This window comes from Cervus canadensis, chromosome 17 (assembly GCF_019320065.1).
Source record: "Cervus canadensis isolate Bull #8, Minnesota chromosome 17, ASM1932006v1, whole genome shotgun sequence".
Classification (NCBI taxonomy): domain Eukaryota; kingdom Metazoa; phylum Chordata; class Mammalia; order Artiodactyla; family Cervidae; genus Cervus; species Cervus canadensis.
The window spans coordinates 25,845,877-25,873,738 of record NC_057402.1 but is presented as its reverse complement, the minus strand read 5'-3'; the positions used below and the strand labels follow the sequence as shown (position 1 = coordinate 25,873,738).

General features: G+C 39.6%; 1 protein-coding gene across 3 annotated transcripts in view; it reads left to right on the top strand.

Moving 5' to 3' along the window:
* Positions 1–27,862, top strand: part of AKAP6 (A-kinase anchoring protein 6) — a 486,105-nt gene that overhangs the window by 225,528 nt on the left and 232,715 nt on the right. For all 3 annotated transcript variants that reach the window (XM_043489943.1, XM_043489944.1, XM_043489945.1), the window contains exons 5-6: positions 7,454–7,576; positions 27,302–27,398. In XM_043489943.1, the coding sequence (XP_043345878.1) occupies positions 7,454–7,576; positions 27,302–27,398 (220 nt within the window). The remainder of the gene's footprint in view (positions 1–7,453; positions 7,577–27,301; positions 27,399–27,862) is intronic.

Sequence of the window (27,862 nt, the reverse complement as noted above, 5' to 3'; positions counted from 1 at the left end):
TTCTTGCTTGGAATATCCCGTGGACAGAGGAGCCTGGTGGGCTGCAGCCCGTGGGGTCGCAGAGTCAGACATTCTTAGCAACTAAACAGCAGGGAGTAACTGAAGTCAAAGCCTTTGGATGTTGAAGGAAAGCCTTTCCCATTATGAGAGTCAGAGATCTTTCTGGACTCTTTTCTTCCCCGTTGAAATCACTGTCATTAGTATTTGAAGGAATTAGAGATTCAGCTCAGTTTATTATACTCACATGATACTGAGTTCAGAATAAGACATCTCGCCCGGCCAGTTTAAAATAATACCATTCTTTGCCCTTTTTATTCTCTTTCCAACTGACAGCCTTTATTCTGGGATAGTTATATTAGGAATATTTTCAAATTCTAAAGACATTTCATTCAACCTTTAGAAGAGAAGCTAAATATTTCATAAAACATTTCAGTATTTGAGTTTTCTTATGGCAACAGAGTTAAAACTGCCTTAAAGCATTTCATTTTCTCTTCAATCTTTCTTCTAAAAGCGCATACCATATCCTCCCTTCTGTCAATTACTTGTACTGTGTTGGATTTGATAGGTAGGAATGTGGGTAAATGTGTAAGTTGGTAGAGTTCAAAGTATCACTTTTAATTCCCTTTCATTTGATCTTGAGCCTCAGTGTCTTGGTAGGACGTCGCATACACAGACATGTGGTTGGGAAAGGTGAATTGCATTTGAAAGCTATTGTGTAAAAAGCTAAATTAGTCATTTCATATAAGAGTTAGGTATATAAGCAAAAATGGAAGGTTAAATATATATGTTGGTTGCGTGCGTGCTAAGTTGCTTCAGTTGTGTCCGACTCTTTGTGACCCTGTGGACTGTAGCCTGTCAGACTCTTCTGTCCATGGGATTCTCCAGGCAAGAATGCTGAGGTGGGTTGCCATGCCCTCCTCCAGGGGATCTTCCTGATCCAGGGGTCAGACCTGCATCTCTCATGTCTCCTGCATTGGCAGGCGGGTTCTTTACCACGAGCGCCACCTGGGAAGCCAAGATCTTGGTGCTGTGCTTCGTCACTCAGTTGTGTCCGACTCTTTGCGACTCCATGGACTGCAGCCCTCCAGGCTTCTCTGTCCATGAGGACTCTCCAGGCAAGAATACTGGAGTGGGTAGCCATACCCTCCTCCAGGGGATCTTCCCAACCAGAGATCAAACCCAGGTCTCCCGCATCGTGGGAAGATTCTTTATAGTCTGAGCCCCAGGGAAGCCCAAGAATACTGGGTAGCCTCTCCTTTCTCCAGGGGATCGTCCCTTCTGCATTGTAGGAGGATTCTTTACCAGCTTGAGCTACCAGGGAAGTCCCGTATGTTGGTCGATACACATATTAAATCTCAATGCATAATTTTGCTTATAAGTGGAGTTCTAATTTTACCAGTTGCCAGAACCTAAATAAAGCTTCCTTTTGGGTAGGGGAAGCGGATTGCAATTACTCATTGGTACTCATTATTAATGTAAAGACTGGCTCCAAAGCATTTGTCCTGGTTTGGAAAATGAAGCCAGATTATCCTTAAAGTGAGAAGCATGACCCCTTTTCAGCACCTGCAGGTGGGATAAGAAGTAGGGAAATCTTTGCTCACCTGCAGATTCAGATGCTGCCGCCGCCACATCCCCTCATGTGATGACCTGAGACAAGTTACGACCCCCTCTGCAAGCCCAGAGCAGTTGGTGCCACCTCTCGTGTTATGACTGTGGGGGGACTTTTCTCTCCATCTTCCCTGTGACACCCAGCAAAATGCTGTATGCTTAGTGAATAACCAAAATGTTGTGAGTGAATGACATAAAAGATCAAATTGGAACCTGTTCATTAGAAATGGTTTTTAAAAATTGTTGATCAAGCCAGACTTTAAAATATATATTTCTCTTGAAATCTTCACATAAACCCCCAATGGATATCCCCATTCCTATCTTACCAATGAAGAAACTGAATTTCAGAGGCACCAAGTGGCTCGTTTAGTTTATACTGTTAGTATGAGACGGATGGCGCCTGGAATCAAGTTCAGTTTTGTCTGCTTGTAATAGCTGTTCTCTTAATATTATCTGCACTGGTTCATGATAAGCATGGTCCCCCTCCCCCGCATTTTAATATATATACCTTCTCCTGTCATCATGATTAATCCTCATTTAAATGTTTTTCAAGTTCTAATTTCTGCCAGGGACTTAGGCAAATTGTTAGATCAGCTGGCCTTTCATGATTTCACATGGTGCCAGCTGGGCTCTCTGGATTCAGGTGTTGAGCCCACCACCTTCTAGCCACATGGCGTTGGGCATGTCTCCTTAACTTCTCAGGGCCTCAGTCTTCTCATTTGCAAAATGGGGGTCACAGTAGTACCCACCTCACAGGGTCTTTATGACCCTACTTGGTGCCTCTGAAATTCAGTTTCTGCATTGATAAGATAGGAATGGGGACATCCATTAGGGGTTTATGTGAAGATTTCAAGAGAAAATATGTTTTAAAGTCTGGCTTGATGATCTATTGTATATTGCTTTTAAATGGTCCTGGCATGTTTGTTGTTGTTCAGAAGCCAAGCTGTGTCTGACCCTTCGCAACCCAATGGACTGTAGCGAGCCAGGCTTAGTGAGTGCTATGTGAGGATTACTTATTGTTTCAGCTAGTATTGTTCAGATAAGGTCGTTCATGGAATCCTTTAATCTTGGAATACTTAGAAAGGGGTAAATACTTTTGAATGCTTTAAAACGTTTTAACAGCAGAGGCTGGCCTTTGCTAGTTTCAAAAATACAATGAAAATATTTCACTTTCTGATGCTCTTCAGCATGTCCCTCTCTGAAGGCAGTTAACTTGATCTGGGCTAGGTCAGAAAACACACTTGATTTCTGTGTCCACCAAGAAATGTGCATCGTTCTCGGGATGAACACACACATGTTCACACATATCCAAACAATAAACACCAAGAGGACATTAGCAGTTCAGCTCACTGGCTAAACTACCTCCTAAGGACTAAGAGCTGTCTCCTCTGTGATTGAACTGAGTCAAACTCATCTGTAATTGAGGCACTGATAGGATGGGCTTGCTTAAGCATGTGCTGCCTTAAAAGTTTGGTTTAAATTTTCTATAAATTAGAAATAAAATTTTGGTTTAAATTTTCTATAAATTAAAAATAAAATGTATGGTGAGTTTTGCTTGCTAAGAAAAAAAAGATTTTTTTAAAAGTCCCTGTTCTCATCAGAGATCCCCTTTCAGAAAAATTAATAGAAAATACTGAATGTGAGGGGGAGGGACTTTTTTGAGAGTTTTAATCTCAGTGCTAAGAAGGTGAGAGTCAGAACAAATGTTTCTTCTCCTTCATCTGGGTCTGGTAATATGTCTCTTGGAGCACTGTTTCTAGAGGGCGCTGTGGTACTGTGAGCGGAACAGACTCTGGAATGGGATGTGGATTCAGATTCCAGCTCTGCCTCTAGGCTAGGCACCCACCTTCTTTGACCCTCAGTTTCCTCATCTGTAAAATGGCCATAATCAGCACCACTTCACAGATTTGTGTTGACAACACAAGTGTCTGCTTCCTATTTTATACCCCTTTCCCCTTTTACCGAAATAGTTTTCAACTTCAGTTTATTCTAAAAAGCATGTAATTCTATTAAAAAAACTACCCCTAGACTTTTAGCAACACAAGGCAAGGGGACCATGCCTCGTTTTCTACTGTGTTGCTGTTTCCTGGCCCATGTCTGATGCAAGGGAAACTCTGTTTCTGTCCTAGCTGCACACAGCAGTTTTGTCAAAGGGCAACAGGAATCACCCCCACAGTTCCTAGTTAACCAGACTAGATTTGCCACAGAAGAGAAATAGATAGGAAAATAAAAGAAATAGTGCGTACTCTTTAAAAAATCGGAATATAGTTGATTTACCATATTGTGTTAGTTCTAGGTTTACAACAAAGTCATTCAGATATATATTTTTTCCAGAATATTTTTCATTATATGATGTTATAGGATGTTGAATATAGTTTCTTGTGCTATACAGAAAATCCTTATTGTTTATCTGTCTTATATGTGGTAGCATGCATTTGTTAATCCTGTACTCCTAATTTCTCCCTCCTTTCCCCACTTTATCCCTCCCCACTTTCCTCTTTGGTGACCATAAATTAGGTTCCTATGTCTGTGAATCTGTTTCTGTTTTGTAAATAGACTCATTTGTGTGATTTTTCAGATTTCATGTGTAAGTGATATTATATACTATTTCTTTGTCTGCTTTACCTCACTTACTATGATCATCTCTAGGTTTATCCATGTTGCTGTAAATGGCAATATGCCATACTTTTTGTGGCTGAGTAATATTCCATTATATATATACATACACTACTTCTTCTTTATCCATTCATCTGTCAATGGATACTTAGGTTGCTTCCACGTCTTGGCTATTATAAACAGAGCTGCTATGAACATTGGGGTGCATGCATCTTTTCAAATTAGAGTTTTCTTTTTTCATGGATATATGCCTGGAAGTGGGATTGCTGGATCATATGGTAGTTCTCTTTTTAGTTTTTAAAGGTAACCTCGACACTGCTCTCCATAGTTTACCCACCAGCAGTATAGGAGGATTAATAATGGGTATTTTTAACCTGTCATGAGTGTAGCTGTTTGCAAGACTCCACCTTATATTTTCCTTGCAAACATAATCTTCAAATGTATGTTAACCAACTGAGGGCTTTAGCAAATTATTTTATACAAACTTGTAAGTGTACATTTTTATATACTTTCACTGTGCTTCTTAGCCTTTAAAAAGACTCATGCTTTAGAAAGTTTCAAAGTAAGATTCTTTAAAAGCATCTCATTAAGGAACTTTCAAAATGTAGATGGTTTGATTCCTCCAGCAGATGATCTGAAAGTGGGAATTGCGCTGTTACTGGTGACAACAGGCTAACGGCTGTTCCATTTCCTCCCAAGCTGAGTGACCAAGGTTTCTGCTGCAGGTGGAATCCTGGCTTGGCTCCAGTTATCAGACTCTTAGAACATGTGTCAAACATGAGTATAGCCAGGAACACACCCATAAGGAGACAGTTAAGGGGGGGGCCCAGGAGGACTGGTGCCTGTGGACTGGGTCACCCTCAGTGTGCCCCTGGCGTGCTTGGCAGGGAGGCAGAGAAAAATAATGGAAGAAGGGGCAAAAAGGAACAATCAGGAAACTGTTGGTAGAAAATGACAAGAGTGATGGAATAGATGAGATACAGGAGTATGAATGAGGAAAACTAAAGTGTGGCCTTTCAAAGGCTTGTAATTCAGTCTGTAGCAGCGAGGCAAACGTGTAAAATGTGCTTTTTGTGTAGTGCAGCATTGAATTGTGTTATGAAGAAAATCTGATTTTTATAGTCGTCTTTGACTCTCCAGGTAAATATGCGTAAACTCAGAGTATTATAGAAACAGGCAGGTAAAATACTAAGAACAGAAACAAACTTAGGTACAGACAGAATTCTGATACAGGCAGAATAAGTTTCACAAAAAAGTTCAGGTACATGTCTCAACTCTATTGATGGTTTAACTTTTCCTACTGATTGAAATTACCAGAATTCAGTAAGCCAGTGCTTAGACATGCTTTATGTTCTGCTGATATGTTTGCTTCACTGATATTTATCTTTTTGTTCCCAGTAATGTCCAGCAGTGTGCTTCACACAAAGCAGCTGCTTAATAAATATTTGTTAAAAGAATGAATAAGGGACTTCCCTGGTGATCCAGTGACTAAGAAGCCTCCTGCCAGTGTAGGGGACACATGTTCAATCCCTAGTCCAGGAAGATGCCACATGCCGTGGAGCAGCTAAGCCTGTGCTTCGCAGCTACTGAACCTGCACTCTGTAACAAGAGAAGCTACTGCAATGAGAAGTTCATGCCCCACAACCAGAGAGTAGCCCCTTCTGGCCACAGCTAGAGAAAGCCTATGCAGCAGCAGTGAAGACCCAGCACAGACAGAAATAAATACATGAAAGTTTAAAAAGAATGAATGAAAGACCAGTATCTATTTTACTAGGATTTGATTTATATTACAAAATAAGTAAAATTTGGCATTTTCCCCTCATTTTCTCATGTTGTTCCTTATATCAGCCTAATTTTCCTTCATTCACACCACGAAGACTATAGCAGAGCTTCTGAAGATGAACATCAAATATTCGTTTTTCTGTATCCAAATGTGAATTCTCTTGCATGTTGCATAGCTCAGTGTATAGAGTGGAGCCTATTTGGTTTCTCTAAGAATATCCTCTCATGATACGAGAATAAAACTGTCCACTTCACAGAACACTGGTTGACACACCACACAGAAACAGGCTGAGAGAGGTGGAGAAATAGCAGGTGACAAAAGTCTCAGAAATCAGATGGACTTTAGTATCACTTGCCTTCATAGTTTCTGTTTATATTCTTATGGCTACACATAAGTAGGAGGGAAGGTGGAAAGCTAAAATTCCCCCTGGTAAGGAGGAGTGCTTAGATTTTTATTGTGAGTTAACTATTAAAGCAAGTTAAGTATTAAAATATTAATCAAAGGTAATCAAAAGGTAACTCTGAAGAACAGGTTAAGTTCAATAGAGAACTAGCATCCCAAGCCATCTCAGTGAGTTCAAATACAGAAGCCTGTCATTCCTCCTTTTGACCTCCAGGTGGTGCTGTTTACCCAGCCATGGCAAGGCGGTGGCCAGCCCCATTTCCTTCCCTTTAGATTCAGAGCTGGGCTTTCATTTTTTCAAAATATTTTCCGTTTCCACAGATGTGTTCTTTTAAACGGCCAATAAATTTTTGTAACCACTGTTTGAAAATTTGCAAGATTATTGTGAATTGTGCTTCTTAGCTAAGAATTTTTTTTTTTTTTTTTTAATGTCCAGGACACACCCAAAGTTAGGCCTTTACATTTGTTCCTTGGTCCTGTACCTTTTTTAGTTTTTTAGAACCCAGACTCAATCACAGACATTTGAGCTGTCAGTAAAAATCATCCAAGTCCCTTTAAACACTTATGTGATTTAAAAATAAATTTCTCCTTCAGTTAAGGCACCTCAACTCCTTGGGCTTCTAAGTAAAGAACACCATCTTTACTTTATCCCCCAAAGCCAGGTTCCTAGCAGACTTGACCTGATTTTTTGGTGAGGGGGCTCTTGTCAGACACCCAGAAATGTTTTGATGATTTGAGGGTCACCTTTGCAATGACACACTGCAGTCCAATCTAAATTCCTCAAAAAAAAAAAAAAAGCAAAATCTTTCCTAGGGAAAAAACACTAGTGGTATCATGAACAGTTTCTTTCCATTTTAATAGATTTCAGTGGCAGGAACGGTGGGAATTTTGTTGTACAGTGTGGACATAGAATGGGACTGCAGTGGTATCAGTTTTACCATCGATAAGGTATGGAATTTTTAAGATTGGCTTAAAAAATAACCTATTAACATGCTTTTCTTGTTCTCCCCACCCCCCCGGCCCCCCGCACTTTTCTGTCACAAGGGGTTTGTAAACAAACTGGATGAATTCATTCAATGGTTAAATGAAGCCATGGAAACCACTGAAAATTGGACACCTCCTAAAGCAGAGACGGATGGCCTAAAACTGTACCTGGAGACACACTTGGTAAGCCAGACTGTGCTGCTCTTAATGTTAGTTAGGGAAGAATTTTAGTGTGGTCCTTGTTTGTTTATGGAGAATGTCTATTTTACTTATCAGAAGTCATTATATGCTAATAAACCAAATTTTAATGGGGTAAATTACAGAAGCTGAAAATTTACAGGCATTTCAAGTAATACTATGAAATCTAAATCCTCTGTATTTCAAGCTATTTTTTCAAAACTTTTCCCAGAAAGGTAAGTAATTATTTTAAAAAATATCTTAGAAAATTTTACTAGACCCTTGCTCTCTAAAGTGATGACTGAAGTTTTTCTTCTTCTTAAAAAAATAAATGAAAGGTCATTTTGATGACCATTCTAAGCTTTCTAGAATTCTTGTAAAATTAATGAACCTCTCATTATCAAGAGGGTCTACTTTATCTGTTCTACACTGGGTTATTTTAATAAAATATTTAAAATGATGATCTCCATCATTTTTGCTGCTATGTGGGTTTTTCAGCATATAATTAATACAACTGTCATTACTCTTGTCCCTGTGCACAAGGAAAGCCATGGAGAGAAGGTAGAAAACACTTGGATGAATATGCTTCTGAATATGTTAGAAGCAAGAATTATAGACTGGGGGACATTTGATGAACCTCATGAGGTTTTTACTGAATGCTTCAAATGGCCGATATCAATTATGAAGGGGTGGAAACCAAGTAGCGGAGTGTGATAAAGCATGAAGAAAAAGCACGTTGTCAGAGGAAATGAAAATTCAAGCTTTCAGGATCTCATCTTTATTCCTTTCACCGATAGCATAAAATTGACAAAGGCAATGAACACGAATTCTTGGGTACCCAGCTGTGGGGCTGATTCTCTGCCCCTCTCACACACTCAGAATTTGGATTGAATACACATTGTGTGGGAGTCCTGCATGTATGTGAGTTCACGGGGTTCCGGAACCGCTCCCTGTGATACTAAGTGCATGGAGGAGAGAGAGAAAGGAGAGAGAAGGGAAGAAGAGGGGAGAGAGAGCAGGGGTGTTTTAGTTCTTTAGTGTTTGTGTTTTGCAGTGTGTTTTATATCATTGCAAGAAAAGCAGGAAGAACAGCCTCAGAATCCTATTGCTACATGTAAATATCCTGTGAATGATTTTTTTTAAAAACTCACAAAACTGTGTGGTAGAGGCTGAGTATATTGTTTCCATTTTTAGAGACCTGGGTTGATGATGTGTAAAAATGCCACTGACCCTAACTACCTCTCTTGTACATGGGTTTTTAAATACTACCCTTAGTATTCAAATCCCTGTTGAGTAGAGCCTTGCTTTTTTTTTTTTAAAGAGGGCATTTCATAATAGCAAGATAAAGATATTCACTGCTTTATAATGTAAATTGTATTAATTAGGATGTCAACTTTTCACTGGCATTGTTCTGACAGAAATTCTAATCTGTGTTTAAACAGGAGTATATGAACTTTATTTCACATTAAATGTGCTGTCTTAATTTCTCTTGATTTAATATTTTATGGAAAACACAGATTTCGTTTTTGAGGTCCCAGAGGGCATGAGGACACAAGGGGCACTTTAACTCTAGGTTATTTATTGAAAGCCAGGCAAGGAAAATATGAACCAAGGTCTCTCCTCTCTTTGGGAGCTGAATGACCTGACCTCTTTTTAAGCAGTATGTACTCCTCTTCTCAAATCCATATTGCAGAATTATTCACTTAGCACCCCTGTGTTGGCCTCTGTCTCATTCTAGCCCAACACCATCCACTAGAACTTTCTGTGATGATGGAATATTTTATATTGCACGTCCATTGTGAGAGCCACTAACCACACCTATCTACTGAGCACTTGAAATGTGGCCAGAGTACCTGAGGAAATCAATTGTTAATTCTAATGAACTTACATTTGATTTTAAATTGCCACATGTGGCCTCCGTCCACTGGATTCTGGTCTTGTAAATTGCAGAGCTCTTTAAGACCATAATAACTTGCAGGTATCCAGTACCGGCTTCATAACGACATTCCCGCCTAAAATATAGAAACTATTATTCTCTTTGCTATGGATTCTACAGCAAACAGTCCTTCTTAAAATATCTATCTATCTCTTAAAGAATAACCTTGTTTCCCGATGATCAACACTTTTTTGAAAGATTTTTTTCCACTACCATGTCTGTATTAGTTGCCAGAGATAACATAGGAACATCATCATCACCTTTGCAAATAGTGAGGGACTATAATCTCAGATTTGTTCCTGTTGTTAAATCACAATCTTAGGAACTGAAATTAGGAGTAATTTTGTTTTAACAGTTACTGAAGACCTAGTGTGTATGGATTGCCATTGAGTGATGCTAAAAGACAGTTATTGAGTCACTGTTTTACTGCATGCTGTGTTTGTTAATCTAGATACAGCCTGTCATTTAAACATCTTTCATGCAAACTCTGTGTTACTCTGTCTTTCTGGGCACAATGTCTATCTACATAGCTCCTGAGCAATATTATCATTTATATTTTTTATTGTATATTTTTTTACTATAGTGCTGAGTTAATATTGTTATTCTTCTCAAAAGTAGGTGAAAAAAAATCTACCTTTCCATAAAGAAAGTATACAACTAAATCTAGAGATTTATATTTCTTAGTTCACCCTGTATAAGTCTTTGCTGCTTCCTAGTGAGTGGGCAAGAGGTATTTTCAAGAGTATCTAGTATGTGGAGTTAGCTACATGATGAACATCTCTATAGAGTCTATAATTTAATGTTAAACCAACGGATGTGAAAGCCTCTGGGTCCCATGTCTTCCCTGATTTAATAATGTGATAGAATTGTTGGCACCCTGCAACGTTTATTATAAAGGAAAGCAAATAAACAATAACAAAAGTTGTACATTTATATTTTGATACTTAATTATTTTCCATGACAGTAACCAAGGGTTTTTACCAACACAAATCAATTAAAGCTTCACAATACCTTTATGAGAGATATGAAGGAGCTTTATTCTAACTATAAGAAAAACTGTGAAATTGCAATGATACATCAATGATTTTCCATGATAATTAATCATCTGCTTGCAACCTGGCTGTTCCTTCAAAAATACAATTCATGTCTTTTTAGAAAATGACATTTTCAGGAAAATGTCTGTCTGGAAAGGTATTTTGCAAATATTGAGCACATTGGATGACCCTCTTTAAAAACTACTTTTACAGTGGCACTGTATACATGTGTTCTTGAATGGATTTCCTTCTTCACCTCTGTCCACTTTTTTAAACAGCTTCATTGAGGTATAATTTTGACATCCTAAATTGCATATATTCAAACATTTTTACAAGTTTTGACAAATTGACAAATGTATACACCCATGAAACTGTCACTACAATCAAGACAGGCAACATATCTATCACCTCCAAAAGCTTCCTCCTGCCCCTTTGTAATTGCTCCCTCCCTGCCCTCGCAGACTTTTCTTCATCCCTAAGTAGTCATGAGCCTTTAGTTTGTACTTTCCAGAATTTTGCATAAGTGCAATCAAGCTATATGTTCTCTCTCTCTCTTTTTTTCCTTTTTTGGTCTGGTTTCTTTCACCCAGCGTACTTACTTTGATTTTGTATGTTTCAATTGTTCGTTTTTATTGCTGAATAGTATTCCTTTGTGTAGATATAATACAATTTGTTTATCCATTCACCTGATGGCAGACACTTAGGTCATTTCCCTCACCACCATTTTTATTGTCTAAAGAAGCAAAAGTCACCCTACGTTTAAGTAGAAGCATCATAAATAGTTTTTCCCTTCGAAAGGATTTTTATTATCTTCAGTTAGACTACTGAGAAGCAAAGCAGGAGAGCAGGACAGTAATTTTTTCCTCAGAGATTACAGTCCATGTCCATTTGCTGAAAAGACAACTTTCATTTCCTAAATAGTGTTTATCCATGCCTAACTCACCAAATGGCACCACATCATATGCAATCAATTGCAGGAAAACAAAGCAGAAATTGGTTTTTGTTTTTTTCAACCTGTAGCCAGAGTATCCAGTAGGAGAAGGCAAAGTCAAACTGACACCAGACATCTGTACAGTAATTAGGAAAAAGAGCCAAGCCCAAAGGCCTGGTTTAAACTTGGGAGATAAATTTGCACAGGCAGTGCTGTGTCAGCTTGGGCAAACATTAACCGATCACATAGAAAAAGCCTTGGAAAAACAACATTCTTAATTCATATTGATAAATGAGAAAACATGGTGGGGGGATGATGATGATGAGTCCATATGTATTAAGTACCTATGAGTGCCAGGCAGTTATTTACATGTTAGGAATACATGATGAATGAGTTTCACATCTTTCTTCCAGGGATTTGTAATCTAAGGGAGATGACCATAGATTAAATGTAGTCATCTATAGACCCATAAATGATGAATGTAATATAATTTTGAGCAGTAAACTTCTTGTGAGATAAGCCAAGTACTGTTCAGAGCATACTGTGGAGTTTTATTGCTCTTCCTCAGAGTAGGGAAGGCTCAGAGATGTAATTTGATGTAGTCCTCACAGGCCATATATAATTTCTTGGATAAAGAGGGGAGGTGAGGAGATGGGGGGAAATTTTATGGGCAAGCAGTGGTCATGTATGGATGTGAGAGCTGGACTGTGAAGAAAGCTGAGTGCCAAAAAATTGATGCTTTTGGACTATGGTGTTGGAGAAGATTCTTGAGAGTCCCTTGGACTGCAAGGAGACTGGAGATCCAACCAGTCCATCCTGAAGGAGATCAGTCCTGGGTGTTCATTGGAAGGACTGATGTTGAAGGTGAAACTCCAGTACTTTGGCCATCTCATGCGAAGAGTTGACTCATTGGAAAAGACCCTGATGCTGGGAGGGATTGAGGGCAGGAGGAGAAGGGGACGACGGAGGATGAGATGGTTGGATGGCATCGCTGACTCGATGGACATGAGTTTGAGTAAGCTCCGGGAGTTGGTGATGGACAGGGAGGCCTGGTGTGCTGTGATTCATGGGGTCACAAAGAGTCGGACACGACTGAGTGACTGAACTGAACTGAACTGAAGGGAGGTAGGGTGAGCTATTTGATGTGACTGAGGCTAGGTTGTGTCTTGCAGGTTAGGGCTGGGTGGTAAAAGAGATTAAATGTCCTTTGAGTGGATTGAACTTTTTTCTATGGGCAATGGGGATTCATAGAAGGTTTGATTTTATTTTAAAGCAGGAGAGTGACAAGAATCAACTGTAAATTCCATGGGGAAAGTCTCTGCTTGCCATGAATTAGCTGGATAAGTTGATGGATTAAATGAGAGAATAACAATGGACATAATGGAAAGTGAATTTGAGTATAGCATTTGAGGGTCTTCCCTGGTAACTCAGGTGGTAAAGAATCTGCCTGCAATGCAGGAGACCTGGGTTTGATCCCTGGGTCAGAAAGATTCCCCGGAGGAGGGAAAGCTGCCCACTCCAGTATTCTTGCCTGGAGAGTTCTGTGGACAGAGAAGCCTGACGGGCTACAGTCCATGGGGTCGCAAAAAGCCGTACCATGACTGAGTGACTGACTCACACACATGTAGCGTTTGACGGATGTGCTGGTACTGGCACCCTGGTATCAGATTTTTTTAAATGTGGGTTTTTGTTTTTTTTTTTTTTTGAGTAACTAATACATGGATAGAACACAGAATTCTAAAGGTAAATAAAGGAAGGAAGTAAAAAGGCATGCCTTCCACCTATGTCCACTCCTGCGCCCCTCAGCCACCACTTCTACCAGTTCTCTTCCTGAGGTGACCTTGTTTCTTTGTATTCTTTTTTTTTTTTTTTTTTTGTTTTTTTTGTTTGTTTTATTTATTTATTTATTTATTTTTTCCAGTGGGTTTTGTCATACATTGATATGAATCAGCCATGGATTTACATGTATTCCCAATCCCGATCCCCCCTCCCACCTCCCTCTCCACCCGATTCCTCTGGGTCTTCCCAGTGCACCAGGCCGGAGCACTTGTCTCATGCATCCCACCTGGGCTGGTGATCTGTTTCACCACAGATAGTATACATGCTGTTCTTTTGAAATATCCCACCCTCACATTCTCCCACAAAGTTCAAAAGTCTGTTCTGTATTTCTGTGTCTCTTTTTCTGTTTTGCATATAGGGTTATCGTTATCACCTTTCTAAATTCCATATATATGTGTTAGTATGCTGTAATGTTCTTTATCTTTCTGGCTTACTTCACTCTGTATAATGGGCTCCAGCTTCATCCATCTCATTAGGACTGGTTCAAATGAATTCTTTTTAATGGCTGAGTAATATTCCATGGTGTATATGTACCACAGCTTCCTTATCCATTCATCTGCTGATGGGCATCTAGGTTGCTTCCATGTCCTGGCTATTATAAACAGTGCTGCGATGAACATTGGGGTGCACGTGTCTCTTTCAGATCTGGTTTCCTCGGTGTGTATGCCCAGGAGTGGGATTGCTGGGTCATATGGCAGTTCTATTTCCAGTTTTTTAAGGAATCTCCACACTGTTCTCCATAGTGGCTGTACTAGTTTGCATTCCCACCAACAGTGTAAGAGGGTTCCCTTTTCTCCACACCCTCTCCAGCATTTATTGCTTGTAGACTTTTGGATAGCAGCCATCCTGACTGGCGTGTAATGGTACCTCATTGTGGTTTTGATTTGCATTTCTCTAATAATGAGTGATGTTGAGCACCTTTTCATGTGTTTGTTAGCCATCTGTATGTCTTCTTTGGAGAAATGTCTGTTTAGTTCTTTGGCCCATTTTTTGATTGGGTCATTTATTTTTCTGGAATTGAGCTGCAGGAGTTGCTTGTATATTTTTGAGATTAATCCTTTGTCTGTTTCTTCATTTGCTATTATTTTCTCCCAATCTGAGGGCTGTCTTTTCACCTTGCTTATAGTTTCCTTTGTAGTGCAAAAGCTTTTAAGTTTCATTAGGTCCCATTTGTTTAGTTTTGCTTTTATTTCCAATATTCTGGGAGGTGGGTCATAGAGGATCTTGCTGTGATTTATGTCGGAGATCTTTGTATTCTTTCAGAGTTATTCCTGGTATTTGAAAACAAATGCATATGTATAATTAACTTTGTCCTTTTAATTTATATTAGCCATAATTCAAAATCAGTAAATATATATCTACTGCATCCTTTTGAATCAGTGCACGGTGTTCCATTTATGAATACGCCATCGCTTATTGATGAAAGCGTAAGTTGTTTGCAGTCTTTTTCTATTATAAACAGCACTTCAGTGAGTATCCTTGGATACTCATTATCTTGCATAGTATTGGCTTATCTTTAAAATAAATACCTTTCATGTGAAACTTCTGGGTCAAAGGTTATACATATTTAAATTTTTCATGTATTGTCAAATTGTCCTTGACAGAGATAGTGCCAGTTTATACTCAGCATGCATGAGAAAGCCTATTTCTGCACATCTTTACTATTAGACCATGTTATCAGATAGGTTGATCTTTGTTCCTTTGATAAATGTCATCTCATTGTGTTTTAGTTTTTATTTCTTGTATTTAGGTGGTGTTGAGTACTGCTTTTTATTTTTAGAAGTCGTTTGTATTTCTTTTCTGAGAACTGTATGCTCATATTCTTAATGTACTTTTCTGCTGGGTCATTGGCCTTTTGCTTTGGAATTTATGAGAGCTTTGTGTATATTAAGGAAATGAGTCCCTTGTTTTTGACATGAAAGAAAATGTTTTTAAAAGAAACTATTTTGGGGGTTCTGTTCTAAAAGAACATGGATATCTCAGCCGTTTGAGGAATCCACAGTTAGGCAGGACTGAAGGCCAGGCTGATAAGTATGTAAAAGCTCTCTAACCCTGGCAAAAGCGTGTTTGGTTTCCAGTACTGAAAAGGCCAGTATGTGCTAGAGACTTTGCTTCCTTAGTCATGGATGGAACAAGCCTAAGATTAGGGAGGCTGTTGTTGAGTGAGAGGACTAAACAAGGTCTGAGCGATGAGAGGAATGGAGAGGAAGTGGACAGGGTTAGGCAGGCGATGGATAAGAATAGAGGGGATAGATTAGAAAGGGGGTGAATTAGAAAGAGATGTCAGCAGAAAAATATCTCTTCACTTTTTGATGCTGTTGTCTGGTCAGAAGTCTTATTACCAGCATCTGGTTTGTCTTCTGTAGTCTCCCCTGATGCTACCAATGCCCTTGGGATTAGCACAGGAAGGTCTGCTGCCCCACGGCAGACAGAAATCTGACCAAGACTTCAGTGTATTGAAGGGTCTGGAAACTGGCTGAAAGCTTCTCTGTGTATGGGGTGGGACTGAAGCTCCAGGGCTATTCTAGGGGTTTGTGAAATCAGGGAATGTGAACATTACCAGAAGTATTCACATGGAAAAAGAGGGGACATTACTAGAACTCAGCAATTACTGGGGGCATTTGCTTAAGGCGGAGGAAACTGTCTTTCATCCAGCTGTTGTAATTATGGAACTCAAGTTACAGGAAAACATTAAGTTATACTCACTGGAAAAATTTAACCTGTGTAAAGACCATGAACTTAAAAGTAGAAAGCCTTACACTTTCTGGATAACCAACACAAACAGTTTATTCTATATCTTTCTGGACCTTTTTACATAAAAGTGCAGACATTTTAAAGATTTTTCTCTCATTGTGCATACTGTTCACTGATTGTTTTTGTATCTCAATATATCTCAGACATCCTTCTGTCAGAACACGAAAATCTCCTGCACATTTTAGCTGCTCCTTAGTATTTGTGTGGATTCGCTACACTTCTCTTAACCACTCCCGTAATTACGGCTGTTTCTGCTGCCCCTTTGTTGATGCTTCGGATGATACCGCAGTGCGCATTCACGTTGTTGTGAGGCCAGCCGAGCGCTTCCTCCCTGTCCCCTCGTCTGTCTGCGGCAGAGCTGCTGTCTACCTGAGTTGCTGCTACAGACAGACAGCAACAGCAGCAGCCGTTCAGGGTCCCGCGTAATGAGAGTCTACCATGTTTTCGGAAAAGCTTTTGCTCCAGTTCCTAAAAAGTCAATAGGGCCCTGTTTGTGTGTGTGTAGCTTTGAATTTGCGTTTGTAGGGGGTAGTTTTTAAAGCTCACTTTCCAGAACCTTGTTCATTTTAGAAGTGGTCCCTGCAATTTGAAGCGTCTTCCTCAAGGGGGCACAGACACACCAAAAGCCTGCAGATAGTACTTTTGTATTGGTGCAGAATGGTCTGAAAACTTTCCCTTAATCCTTATTGTGTCATTACCCTAAGCACTTACAAAAGCAGATTGAATCAAACTAATAATGTGACCAGCTAACAAAACCTCAATACAGATGTTTTCATGCACTTACCATTTATATTTAGGTCTTTATGTTATATCATTTTAAATTAAATCATATTTTTTATTTGTATCATAAGAAAAACATCATACTTCTCACAGGGCTTTTAGTCATGCCAGAAAATTTCCCAAAATACATTCAACTGTTTTTCTTTAGCTTTCCCTTCCATGTCCACCTATGTTCCACTTTTCATTGTTTGAAGTTAAGGAATGACAGGCTTTCCATTTCTCACTTCCTGGTGCCTGCCTCTCCCTGCCTACCCTCCTCTGCTGAGATGATAGGCAGCTCTGGCCCAAAAAAGTTGAGCTTCACAAGACCGGCAGCTACCACATGCCTGTCCTCTTCAGTTAATAAGAGACCGTTGACAGACTTCAAAAGCCTGAGCTGTGTGAGTTTGGCTGCCACCCACTCAGCCTCACGGAGCAGGGCTGGTGGCCTTGTAGAAGCTTTGAAGTTCTATATGCTTGTCCCCCTTGATTCCTTTCAGTTTAAGGTTTAAGGTGAGTAGCTGAGAGTTTAGTAGCATCACTTCTCTTTGAGGGATTTGAGGTACTCAACTTACAGCCTTGAGTTTCTTCCTTTGGTAGCTTGTAGAAGAAAGATCTGTCGGGGATTTATAACACGCAGGCATTTTGAGGTTGATGCGTGGGGACAGGAGGCTCGTGTGAGAGTCCTGGACCACATCCTTTTGCTCATATAACTAATTCTGTGCATCTGGGAGACAAATAGTCTTGTCTTCCCTTTGAATTGTTCAAAGTACCTGGGGATGTACTTTTTGCCTGACTCAGTTTAAGGACTCTGGTTCCCATCATTTTGAAAATTGCTGTCACTTACACATTTTCCTGATTTATTACTTTATTCTTTTTCTTTCAGATGTGATGACTATTTTAAAATAGAATGACAGAGAATAACTGGATTTATTGAGCACTTGTTGTTTAGGGTGGTGGTATGCTAAACGTTGAAAGAAAGTTTGCAGACTGCCTTGTACTATGAGGGTTTCTGCATGGACTGAAGATCTCTGTATGGAGAAGAGCCAGTGGGTGACCTAACTCATTTAAGCCAGGGTGCTGTCACCCACCATCTGTCTCCCTATGTAGACCAGTGTGCAGATCTTACTTACCTACTGTGTCACATGGAATTTTGGAATCTTGAAACAATTCACCTGGCATAAATGATATTAAGAGAAAAGTTTCAGGCCTGAAATAGATCTTTAGCCAGAAAAATGCCTGTCATGTCTCCTGAAGGCGTTGTGAAGATCACATAAGCCTGTTGTTTGTGAAGCTGCTTTGTTCATTTCAGGACAGTCATGCACACCCTTCGGAGACCTGAGAACAGGTGTGAGTTGCTCAGGTGTCCCTAGAGAGGTTGAATTTCTCCCTAGCTTCCCTGCCTGAATGATTCGCCTCTGACTTGAGAGATGGCTTGTGTCTTTTTGGTGTCTCCTCTGACACCCTGTCCTACACATGCTTAATGAGTACTAAACAAATCTGCCAGATGAATAAATGAACATTTGTAGAAGCAGAGTTACAATCATTACAGCAGCGAATTGTAACTAAGATTATAAACCATGAATGTCTGCGGGAATTTCCTGCACAATTTCCAAATCAAAATGGACCCTGGGTAGACTTTCCGGGTATTGTCTGGTATAGTTGTGACAAGAAAAATGCCTATAGAGAGAAAAAGTAGGATATTTTTCTTCTGCTTTCAGGATGTAATTCATCCCTTTTGGCAGAAAACACAAGGAAAATAAAAATGTTAAGTCAGATATTAGAAAGGTTAAAAAAAATTCCACAGGTTAACGTTACCATTTCAAAAGATGAAGACTATATGACTAGACAGGATGTTAATGACTTGACATTACAAAATTTATTAAATTTATTTCTGAAGCAGTTTGGTTCCCCCTCTCAAATGCATGAAGCATGTGGGAGTTGGAATAGATCTGCCCCAGGCTGCCAAACAAATTTTTAATGGAACTGGAGTCCTTCAGGGATTGTCCTAAATCCACATAATATTCTTAGGTCTTGGTGTTTGCACTGGGACCTGTATATTAGCAGATGTACGTGTGAATAATATACTTATATCCATCCATCACCTTAGTGACTCCACATCTGTAGAGGCTGCTGCACATCAATTATTCCACCGCGGGGGGTAGAGAGATATTTGGGCTAGCATTGACCTCTTTTTTCAATTAGGGCCTCAGAAGCAGTGTGTTCTGGAAGTCAAATGGTCCCTTTAGACAGAACCTCTGTGAATCTATTTGGCCTAATGTGGCCGTGCTGGGAAGTCAATATGATTACCTGTGCCAGGTGTGGAGGCAGCATCCAGAAAAACATAAAAATTTTGTCACTAAGAGGCACCATCAATGTTCAGAATCTCTCCAACTTCTCTAATCCTTGCATTGGATATTAGCAAGTCTATCAAAAACAAATGCCAGCCTTAGTAAAGTACATATACCTTCTACAAAAAAATGCAACTGTTTGAAAGAAGTTGTAATTTGTTTGAGGAGCTAAATTCACTTTCAAATGCTAGATGTTTTTATTATCTGAGATTTCAGGGGAAAAAAGTTTCTTCAGAAAGAACAGGATTTTTGTCTTTATATCCTAATGCCCTTTTAAAAAAAAACAAAGTTTTTATAATGCTTATTTCTTTGTTCATAAACTTAGAGCATCTTTCTCAAGAGCACATAGTGCTTTTCATTTTATGAAGCTTCTGATATTATATGTGGTGGTGTGTTGCATATTGTCATAACTAATAAATCAGTGACAAATGTAGCCACCTCATTTTGTTGGGGAGATATATAATTGTGGTGGTAGCTGACCATTTATTTAATTATGTGGTAAGTACCATATGATGAGAGGGTAAAGTTAAATTGATGATTTGGGCTATCTCAGCCAGGATACAGTTTACATGGCAATTACACCAGGATCATCTCAGTGTAATTGGCAAGTAATTTTGTAAGCGAAGGAACATGACAGCTCATTTACATGGTGTTCAATGAATAAAATTTGGGAACATTTATCAACCACTTCCAAGTGAAGTGATTGCACCAGTATTGCCCAAAATGCTGTAGAGGTGATTCAAAAGCATCGTGGAAGGTTTCTGGTATGACTCTGCTTTCATTTGCTCCCTCAACATTTATTAGGTGTGTGCCAGGCACTGTCCTAGGCAGTGAGAATACGCACACAAGTGAAAAGTTACGTCCTCCTCTCACAGAACTCACGGTTGGGAAGCAGACCATCAGTGGTTACCCAGCAGTGTGATAAGTGGAGGTCTGAGCTCTGCACAGGTACTGTGGGTACTGAGGAGGGGAAGCCAGGAGGGTGGAAGATAGTCAGGGAAAGCTTTCTAGAAAGGGTGACACCTGAGATGAATTCTAAAGAACAAGCAGGACTGAGTTAGGGGAGGGGGAAAGGACCTTCCAGGCACAGGTGCCTGCAAGAGCAGAATCTTAGATGAGCACATGGCTGGTGTGAGCTGGCAATTTTAAGCAGTTCAGGCACATTTCAAGGCAGACCTGGTGCCCAAGAAGCCGACTTGATGGAGATCTCACAGGCCAGACCTTATCCTGCAACCTGGGGAAGCACTGGGAGATTTTAACAAGCATCTTTCTCAGATGCTTGAGTTGGACCACTCCATGTAATAAAATACTTGTATTGGGCTATTACGATTTGTCAGGCTCTGTTCTACAGATATCAGGGCGTCTCATCCTCATGGCAACCCCATAAGGCAGGCACTGACATGTCCTCATTTTACGGATGAAGAAACTGAGAACATGGAGAGTGCCCAAAGCTATGGAGGGGGTGGTGGAGGAGCCAGGATTTGAACCCAGGCCTGTCCAGCTCCAAATCCCATGCTTGTCCCCAGCACTCGCACTGTGTCACAGTCCCCTTGATATAATCAAGTGTAACTCCTTGTTTTTAAGTTGCACACTCCTCCACCTCCTATCTCTACTTCTAGGCTGTGGGTGCTGTGAGGCCAGGAACTATATTTATCTTGCTCACAGCCACATCCCTCAAGCTTAAGATGATGCCTGCACCTTCATAGGCATGCCACAAATAAAGAAAAAAATGTAGTTTTTAGGGGGTCATGACTGGAGGCTGTTGAAGTCAGCCTGTCAAGGGATGGCAATGTGGGCCTGAATTAGTCGATACAGAGTGGTGAGGATGAGAAATAAATTGGCAGAACTTGGTGATTGATTGGACATGTGGATTTTGTTGGCATATCCTCACAGTATTTCTGATCTCCAACTCCTACACTGGAGAGATGACTTGGCAAAACAATCTAAAGCGGAGGGAAGCTCATGCTGCTCTTCACAAAGCTCTCACATTCCTGAGATGAAATGTTGCGGACTCAGGATGAGAAGTTAGAAGAAAGTTTCCTGGAGATAGTTAAAAATAGAATGAACACATCTGCATGGAATGGTAGAGGGACAGAGCTGCCCTAGGGTAGATGAATGGTTAGATGGCCTTTGGGATTCTTCCCCCTTTGAAAATTTTCTAGTTTAGAATAAATAAAAATTCTCCTGAACCATCTGTCCTTAACTGTCTGGCTTAAAGATAAAATCAAAGTGTCCAAGAACTGGAAAATATTGAGTCCGAATGCCTGGATTGTAGATAAGGAAACAGAAGCCCAGAAGGGTTAGATGACTTGTGCAAGGGCACACACCTGAGGCAAAATGAAGACCCAGACCACTGGTCTCTCAGTCCCCCACTCCCTGGACTCCCAGTGAGCAGCATCTGTGTTCCATGTCCTCTTTGGCAGGCCTGTGCTGGGTGCTAGCCCAGAAGGAAAGAGAACCTGGCATCAGTGCTTGAGGAGTGCAGACAGCCTCAACAGGAAGTGCCACTTTTCACCTAAAAATGCCGTGAAGTACCACCTACTGCACAGAACATTTGGAAAACAGAGACAATGAGTTTGAAAGTCTATAATGGTTTTTCTTTAGCCCCACTCATTGCCAGACACTGCTTCAGTGCTTTCCAGTCATTGCCACTAATTCTCACAACAACTTGAAGTTAGATAATATTACATTTTATGTTTCAGAAAGCTAAAGCCCCAAGAACTCGTTCCATAAGACCAGACTAAGTTCACTCCAAGTCCTAACTGCACAGTCTCTGTTAACATTAGTTGCATTTCCCTACTATCTTCTTTTTCTACACACTGGGTCTGTCCATTGTATCATAGATACAATTTTGAACTTTCATTTTTGTTTTGGAAGGCAGCTGTGCTCACCACTATACCATCAACGCTGAACTTTCATTTTTTGACTTGTAATGTGTTCTGTTTTTCATGTCAATTCATAGTCTTCATTTTAATGGCTGTGTAGTGTCTTATCAAGTTTTTAGGAGGTTCTTAAATAAATATTTATTCATAAAAACCTTTTGATTTTTGGCACATATGGCATTTGGAAGGTATATATTATATTTTGAGGACCATATGACCATCCTCTGTGGATGGCATTGGGATGAGCAGGAGAGAAACTGCCAGGCTCTCCACAGGGGATCATGGCTTTCTTTCCCACCAAGAGCCCTTCAGGGGACGCAGGACAGTACTAGGCACAGCTCAGAATAGAGCCCAGGTAGAGATGGCCTGAGACAGGAAGCAGGTGACTTTTCAAGTCTCTGCTTCTCTGACTGAACACACATTCTACCTCCTGTCCTTGTAAGAAAGCAAGTTTTCATTTTCTTAGGGTAGTAAAAATCTTTTGTGTGAAGAAAAAGTGTCATCAGGTGTCTTATTCATCAGCATATATACCATCTCTTTAAAATGACAGTGGGAGTAAAAGTTCATCAGTTCAATATGTCTTTCACATTTGGAGACTCCTGACTAATAAAACTCTGGTATTTATCATCAGAACAGCCAAAGAACTAAATTCTGGCACATGCTATTCTCACGCACTGAGAAAAACTTAAAAAGACAGAAGATTGTCTCCATTCTTCCTTCTTCCATTCATTTAGAAGAAAAAGCATACCTTTTTTTAATTAAAAAAAAATATGAGCATGCAGAAACATCTGGCCTCTATTACCATAGCAGCCTCCTAAATGGTCTCCTTGTCCGCCCTTTTAAAATCAACTCTACATAACAGCTAGAAAGATGTTTCTAGAACACAGAATTCTACCAGTCACTCTCTCATGTTGTCAACATCTTCTTCCACTTCTTCTGTGGCTCTTAGAGTTAAATATCATGTGTAGCCACAGCTCCCAGCTCTCCTTCTTCCACCTTGTCTTAGTCACACCAAGCTGCTTCTGCCTCCCAGCTTCCTGCTGCAAGACAAGGTGTCTCCAGCCCCACGTGGAAATCCAGTCCTTTCTCCACGAGCTCCCCACTGGGCTCTGCGGAACCTGACTCCCAGCTGAGCTCCCTCAGTACCTATCAAGCACTGTCATGCTCATACGGAATATAACCCACAGTCTTATTTTTATTTGGCCAGCATGGTACTTTAAAAAAGCTAAATCTCATTGAACATGGCATATCACTGTTCAGTTGAAGGCCCTGCCACTCTCTGTTATACATCAAGCCCTGATTACATATTTATTCTTTCCTGGGCCATATATAGCTATTTGCTTTTGATCTCTTTTACCCAACAGACTATCTGTTGCATGTGTATTGTGTACTGTTAACTTTTGTATCTATGGGTCTGGTAGAGACTACTCAATAAATAACTATTGAGTTAAACATATGCTTTATTAAAAAGAAAACTAAAATTATGTCAGGAAAGATGCAGTAATTCTTTTTGGCCTCTCTGTTCACAAACATAAAATTGATGGACCTCAATGGACCTGGCCCACATTAACAATATTCCATGGGGAGAGTGGAAGGTCTGTGTTCATGATATGATTCTGCTAAAACAGACATTTTGAATCTTGAAGCCTCTGAATGTGCTTATGGTCTTTCCCACTATTTCGAATACCAGGAGATTTGTATCAATTCTTATGATCCTTCATGAATAACATTCTTCACATTTGTCATAGTTTTGTGTATCAAGATTTTTACTACCCTAAGAAAATGAAAACTTGCTTTTTCACAAGGACAGGAGGTAGAATGTGTGTTCAGTCAGAGAAGCAGAGACTTGAAAAGTCACCTGCTACCTGTCTCAGGCCATCTCTACCCGGGCTCTATTCTGAGCTGTGCCTAGTACCATCCTGCGTCCCCTGAAGGGCTCTTGGTGGGAAAGAAAGCCATGATCCCCTGTGGAGAGCCTGGCAGTTTCTCTCCTGCTTATCCCAATGCCATGGGGATACAATGCCATCAAATACATTTCCATGATTTCATTTCATATCCTTGTGATCTCCATATTTCCATCAAACTGAGATCTGCAGAAATTTGGATGGGATAGTATGGATAAAGACGTAGTACTTTATCTACTTAGTAAAGTGTTATCATGATCAAAGTACAGTCATTGTGCCTTACCTGAACTTGGATCCTGACAAGGAGTAAGGCACCCATATATATACAGCTGGTGAGGCTGAAGGTTGAACTAAGGGGAATACCCACTGGTCAACCTCTGATGTATCATCTTTTTGATCATCTGGTCCTTTGTCTCAGCCACTGTATCTTTCATGTCCTTAGTTATTCTCTTCTGGATGTTCAGTTCTAAGCTGCTTTAAAACACTAAAAAAAGATGTAGTATCTCATAAGCCCCAGATTACTCATAGTTATGGAATTTCACATCATCGTTAGTGATGTAGATCTGTGGTACCTGCCTATGGCCTTGTTGTTGCCATAGATTAAACCTCCAGAGAATGCCCTGCATTTTCAGGGAGTGCTGTGGATGCTGCAGAGGGACCATATGTCATAAGGCATTGCTGAGGAAACATGTTAGTAGCACAGGAATGGAAATGTGTCTTAAGTGTCAAGTGAAACAACAACAACAAAAAAGTCTTTTGCTTAAGCTTCCTTCCCTAGGGAAGAGGTGGGCACAGAATCAGGTGAGTTTATTACAGAATTCTTTAGCAGCCAGAAATTTCATTGACAGTTTTGTTCATGTGCTGGCTTGTCTGCCTTCTCAGAGGCCCATTGTGCATTCCTTACTTGATGTTATTAATCGTTAATGGATGCACCTGAAAACCAAGCAATATCATTTGGGTTGTAGTTATATTAAGTGGTTCTTTTCTGTAGCATAAAGCTTGTCAGCTTATCTTTTTCTTAGTAATGAACACCAGTTTTTTCAATGTCCTAATCAAATCCTTCCACATCATCTTGAGGCATAACCAGATCCAACTGCTTCTATCCTGTACTATTGGCCTCAATTATGTCAAATTATGCAACCTACTCACAGGTCCTAAGGTTCTCTTTTGTTGAGACGTAGGTCTGATGCATGCCTTCAGAAGCTCATGATTACCAACATTCAACACTTGTCTGTTTTAGGTAAACAGAATCAAAGAGAGCACTGGGATAAATTTACAGTTATGAGGAAATCACCTATAGAATAGATTTCTTCCTAGATTTCTTCCTAAGTGTTGGTGTTCTTGGGCTGATCGCAAGTATTTTTCTTTTCTGTGTCCCTTCTCCCTGAAACACACAAACGTACCTCAATCTGCATTACTTCCAAGCTGAGGATCTCCACTGTCGTGGCAGAAAGTAAATAACACCCATGTTTTGGCTATAAAATCATAATAATTTAATTTTTAATGACTATTATATTGACCAGAAGCATCAGGCTTCTGATACATTGCCACACTTAAATTTATTCGACCAGATACCTGTAGTTGAAAGAGGACAATACAAGAAATAGTGAACAACCCTCAGGGAAATCTAATGTTCCTTTCTGTCATATGGTGCTGCAATTTTACTGTTTCTTATGCCTCTAGTAAGATGAAATGATTCATCATTTTGGAGTCATTTTTAAAACAATAAAAATTCTTATCTTTATACTCCAAGTTCTGATTATGTTCCTACCTCCTTCGTTTTCAGCTTGCTTTGATTGTTCTGCCTTTTCTTCTGATCTTTAAAAGACCCCTTTTTTCCACTAAGAAAAAGATTCACCCTGAACCTCTAAGATGGTTCAGGTGCGTTTTGATGTGCAGGGCCATGCCTTATACCCCTTAAATTGCTATTACCCTCTCCAGTGTACAGAAGAGGCACAATATGGTTTCTGAATGAGTGAAAGAATGGGAAAAATTAATACCTGATTTCATAGCTTATGACTGTTTAACCTCTTTCACCTGAATTATATTCCAGATGACACTGGTATCATCTCAAACTTGTCAATTATTCTTAATACTAAATTCAGTGTAAGTACATAGAGCCATTGCTCAACAAGTGTTTAGTGAGAGCAAAATATATCATGTATTTTGGAGTCCTGTTATAGAGAAGCCAGAATTTGGCACATAGTCTTTCAAAATCCATACTTTTTCAGATTAATCAAGTCAAGGGCTGGATTTTCACTCTGAAGACTAACCATTGATTCAACATATTGGTTACTATGATTAGTCTCCATCAGACCTCCTGTGTTTGGAACACCTTATAACATTCCAGAGATGGAAAAAAAATCTTTGGAAAAACCATCCCTGTTTCTTGAAATATTAAAATGGAAACTTTCCCCTTCAGAGAGTCCTATTGATCCAGTTCAGCAGATATCCACTATTCCTGCAAACATTTATTGAACACCTTGTATGTGACATGAGTTGGAAATAAATGTGAAACTGGCAAGTCTTTGATTGTAATAATTTGGTAGCCAAATATAGGAATAAAGCAGAATTCAGTATGATAAATTCTTCAATAGAAGCAGATATAAGGAACAGAGGAAGCTGAGAGAGGGGAGTAATTAATTTTATGAAAGACATTATGGAAAGCTTCCTGCAAGAAATTTCTATGAGTTGAAATTCACCAGTAAGAACAGTTTTTATCTTTTGGGTAACTATCATAAGTGAAAAATGCCCCTCATGTGCTTGATGTATTTATTTATAAAGCAATGTCACATTGTAAGGAATAAGCTTAAAATTCAAACATTTGAAAAACATTTGACTCCTCTCTACAGCACCTAAATTCACCTCAGTATTCCATAGTTTGTGTGATATCTGAAAAACAGCTGAATCAAACCCTACTATATTAATGGATTTATATATGTGCACATAATTTATGTTGCCAATTTTTACGGTTTCATAAATAGTGCTAGCACTAATGTTTCTAAAAGGTGAAGAAAAGACTTCATATGTGCTGATAGAATTTCAGTATATATTGTAGAACACTGCTACTCTTGATATAGCCTACGGGATGTGACTTTTCATAAAAACCTAATGAATTTCTAGATATGTCAGCTGTTTCCAAACAGATGCACTCTGCTAATCTAATGGAAACATTTTGAGCCCAGATCCCAAATATCAATAGCTTTTAGTATTGCAAATTAGTTTGTCTATTGGGTAAATTGAACTGTGTGGCTCTTGATAAAAAGTAGCAAGTAATTTTATATGGATGTTTTATGTTTAATGGCCTTGCCAGGGTTTGATGCTCATATTTTTCCTTGCAGAGTTTTAAGTTGAATGTAGACAGTCATTGTGCACTCAAGGAAGCTGTGGAGGAGGAAGGACACCAACTTCTTGAGCTTATTGCGTCTCACAAAGCAGGTAAATCCTCGTGAAATATTGCAAGTCTTTATGTCTCCAGACTATTAAGAATGAAGAAGCATTGCTGTAAATTACTGCATATATTCACTTCCTTATGTATTATTAATATTTACATTATCAGATTGACCTTCAAGATTTATAAATGTTTCATATACTGCATACAATGCTGTGATACTTATAAGATGAAATACTGCCTCCAAATGGTCTGTTCATTTTATTTGGGGCTTGCTGTTCACCCGAGTTTCATTTGAAATCACATTCCTGAGAACTTCACATTGACATGCTTTTTGATGTAGGTGCTCTGGAAATAACATTAAGATAATGAATGAGAATTGTGCATGTAGTTGCAGTGCATATGCACCCGGGTACTTGCAGGTATCGTTACGGATACAAGGCAGGCAGTCTGGAGACACCTGATTATTTCCCTGCCAATTCACACACGTGACCGTTTTGCATGTTCTCTG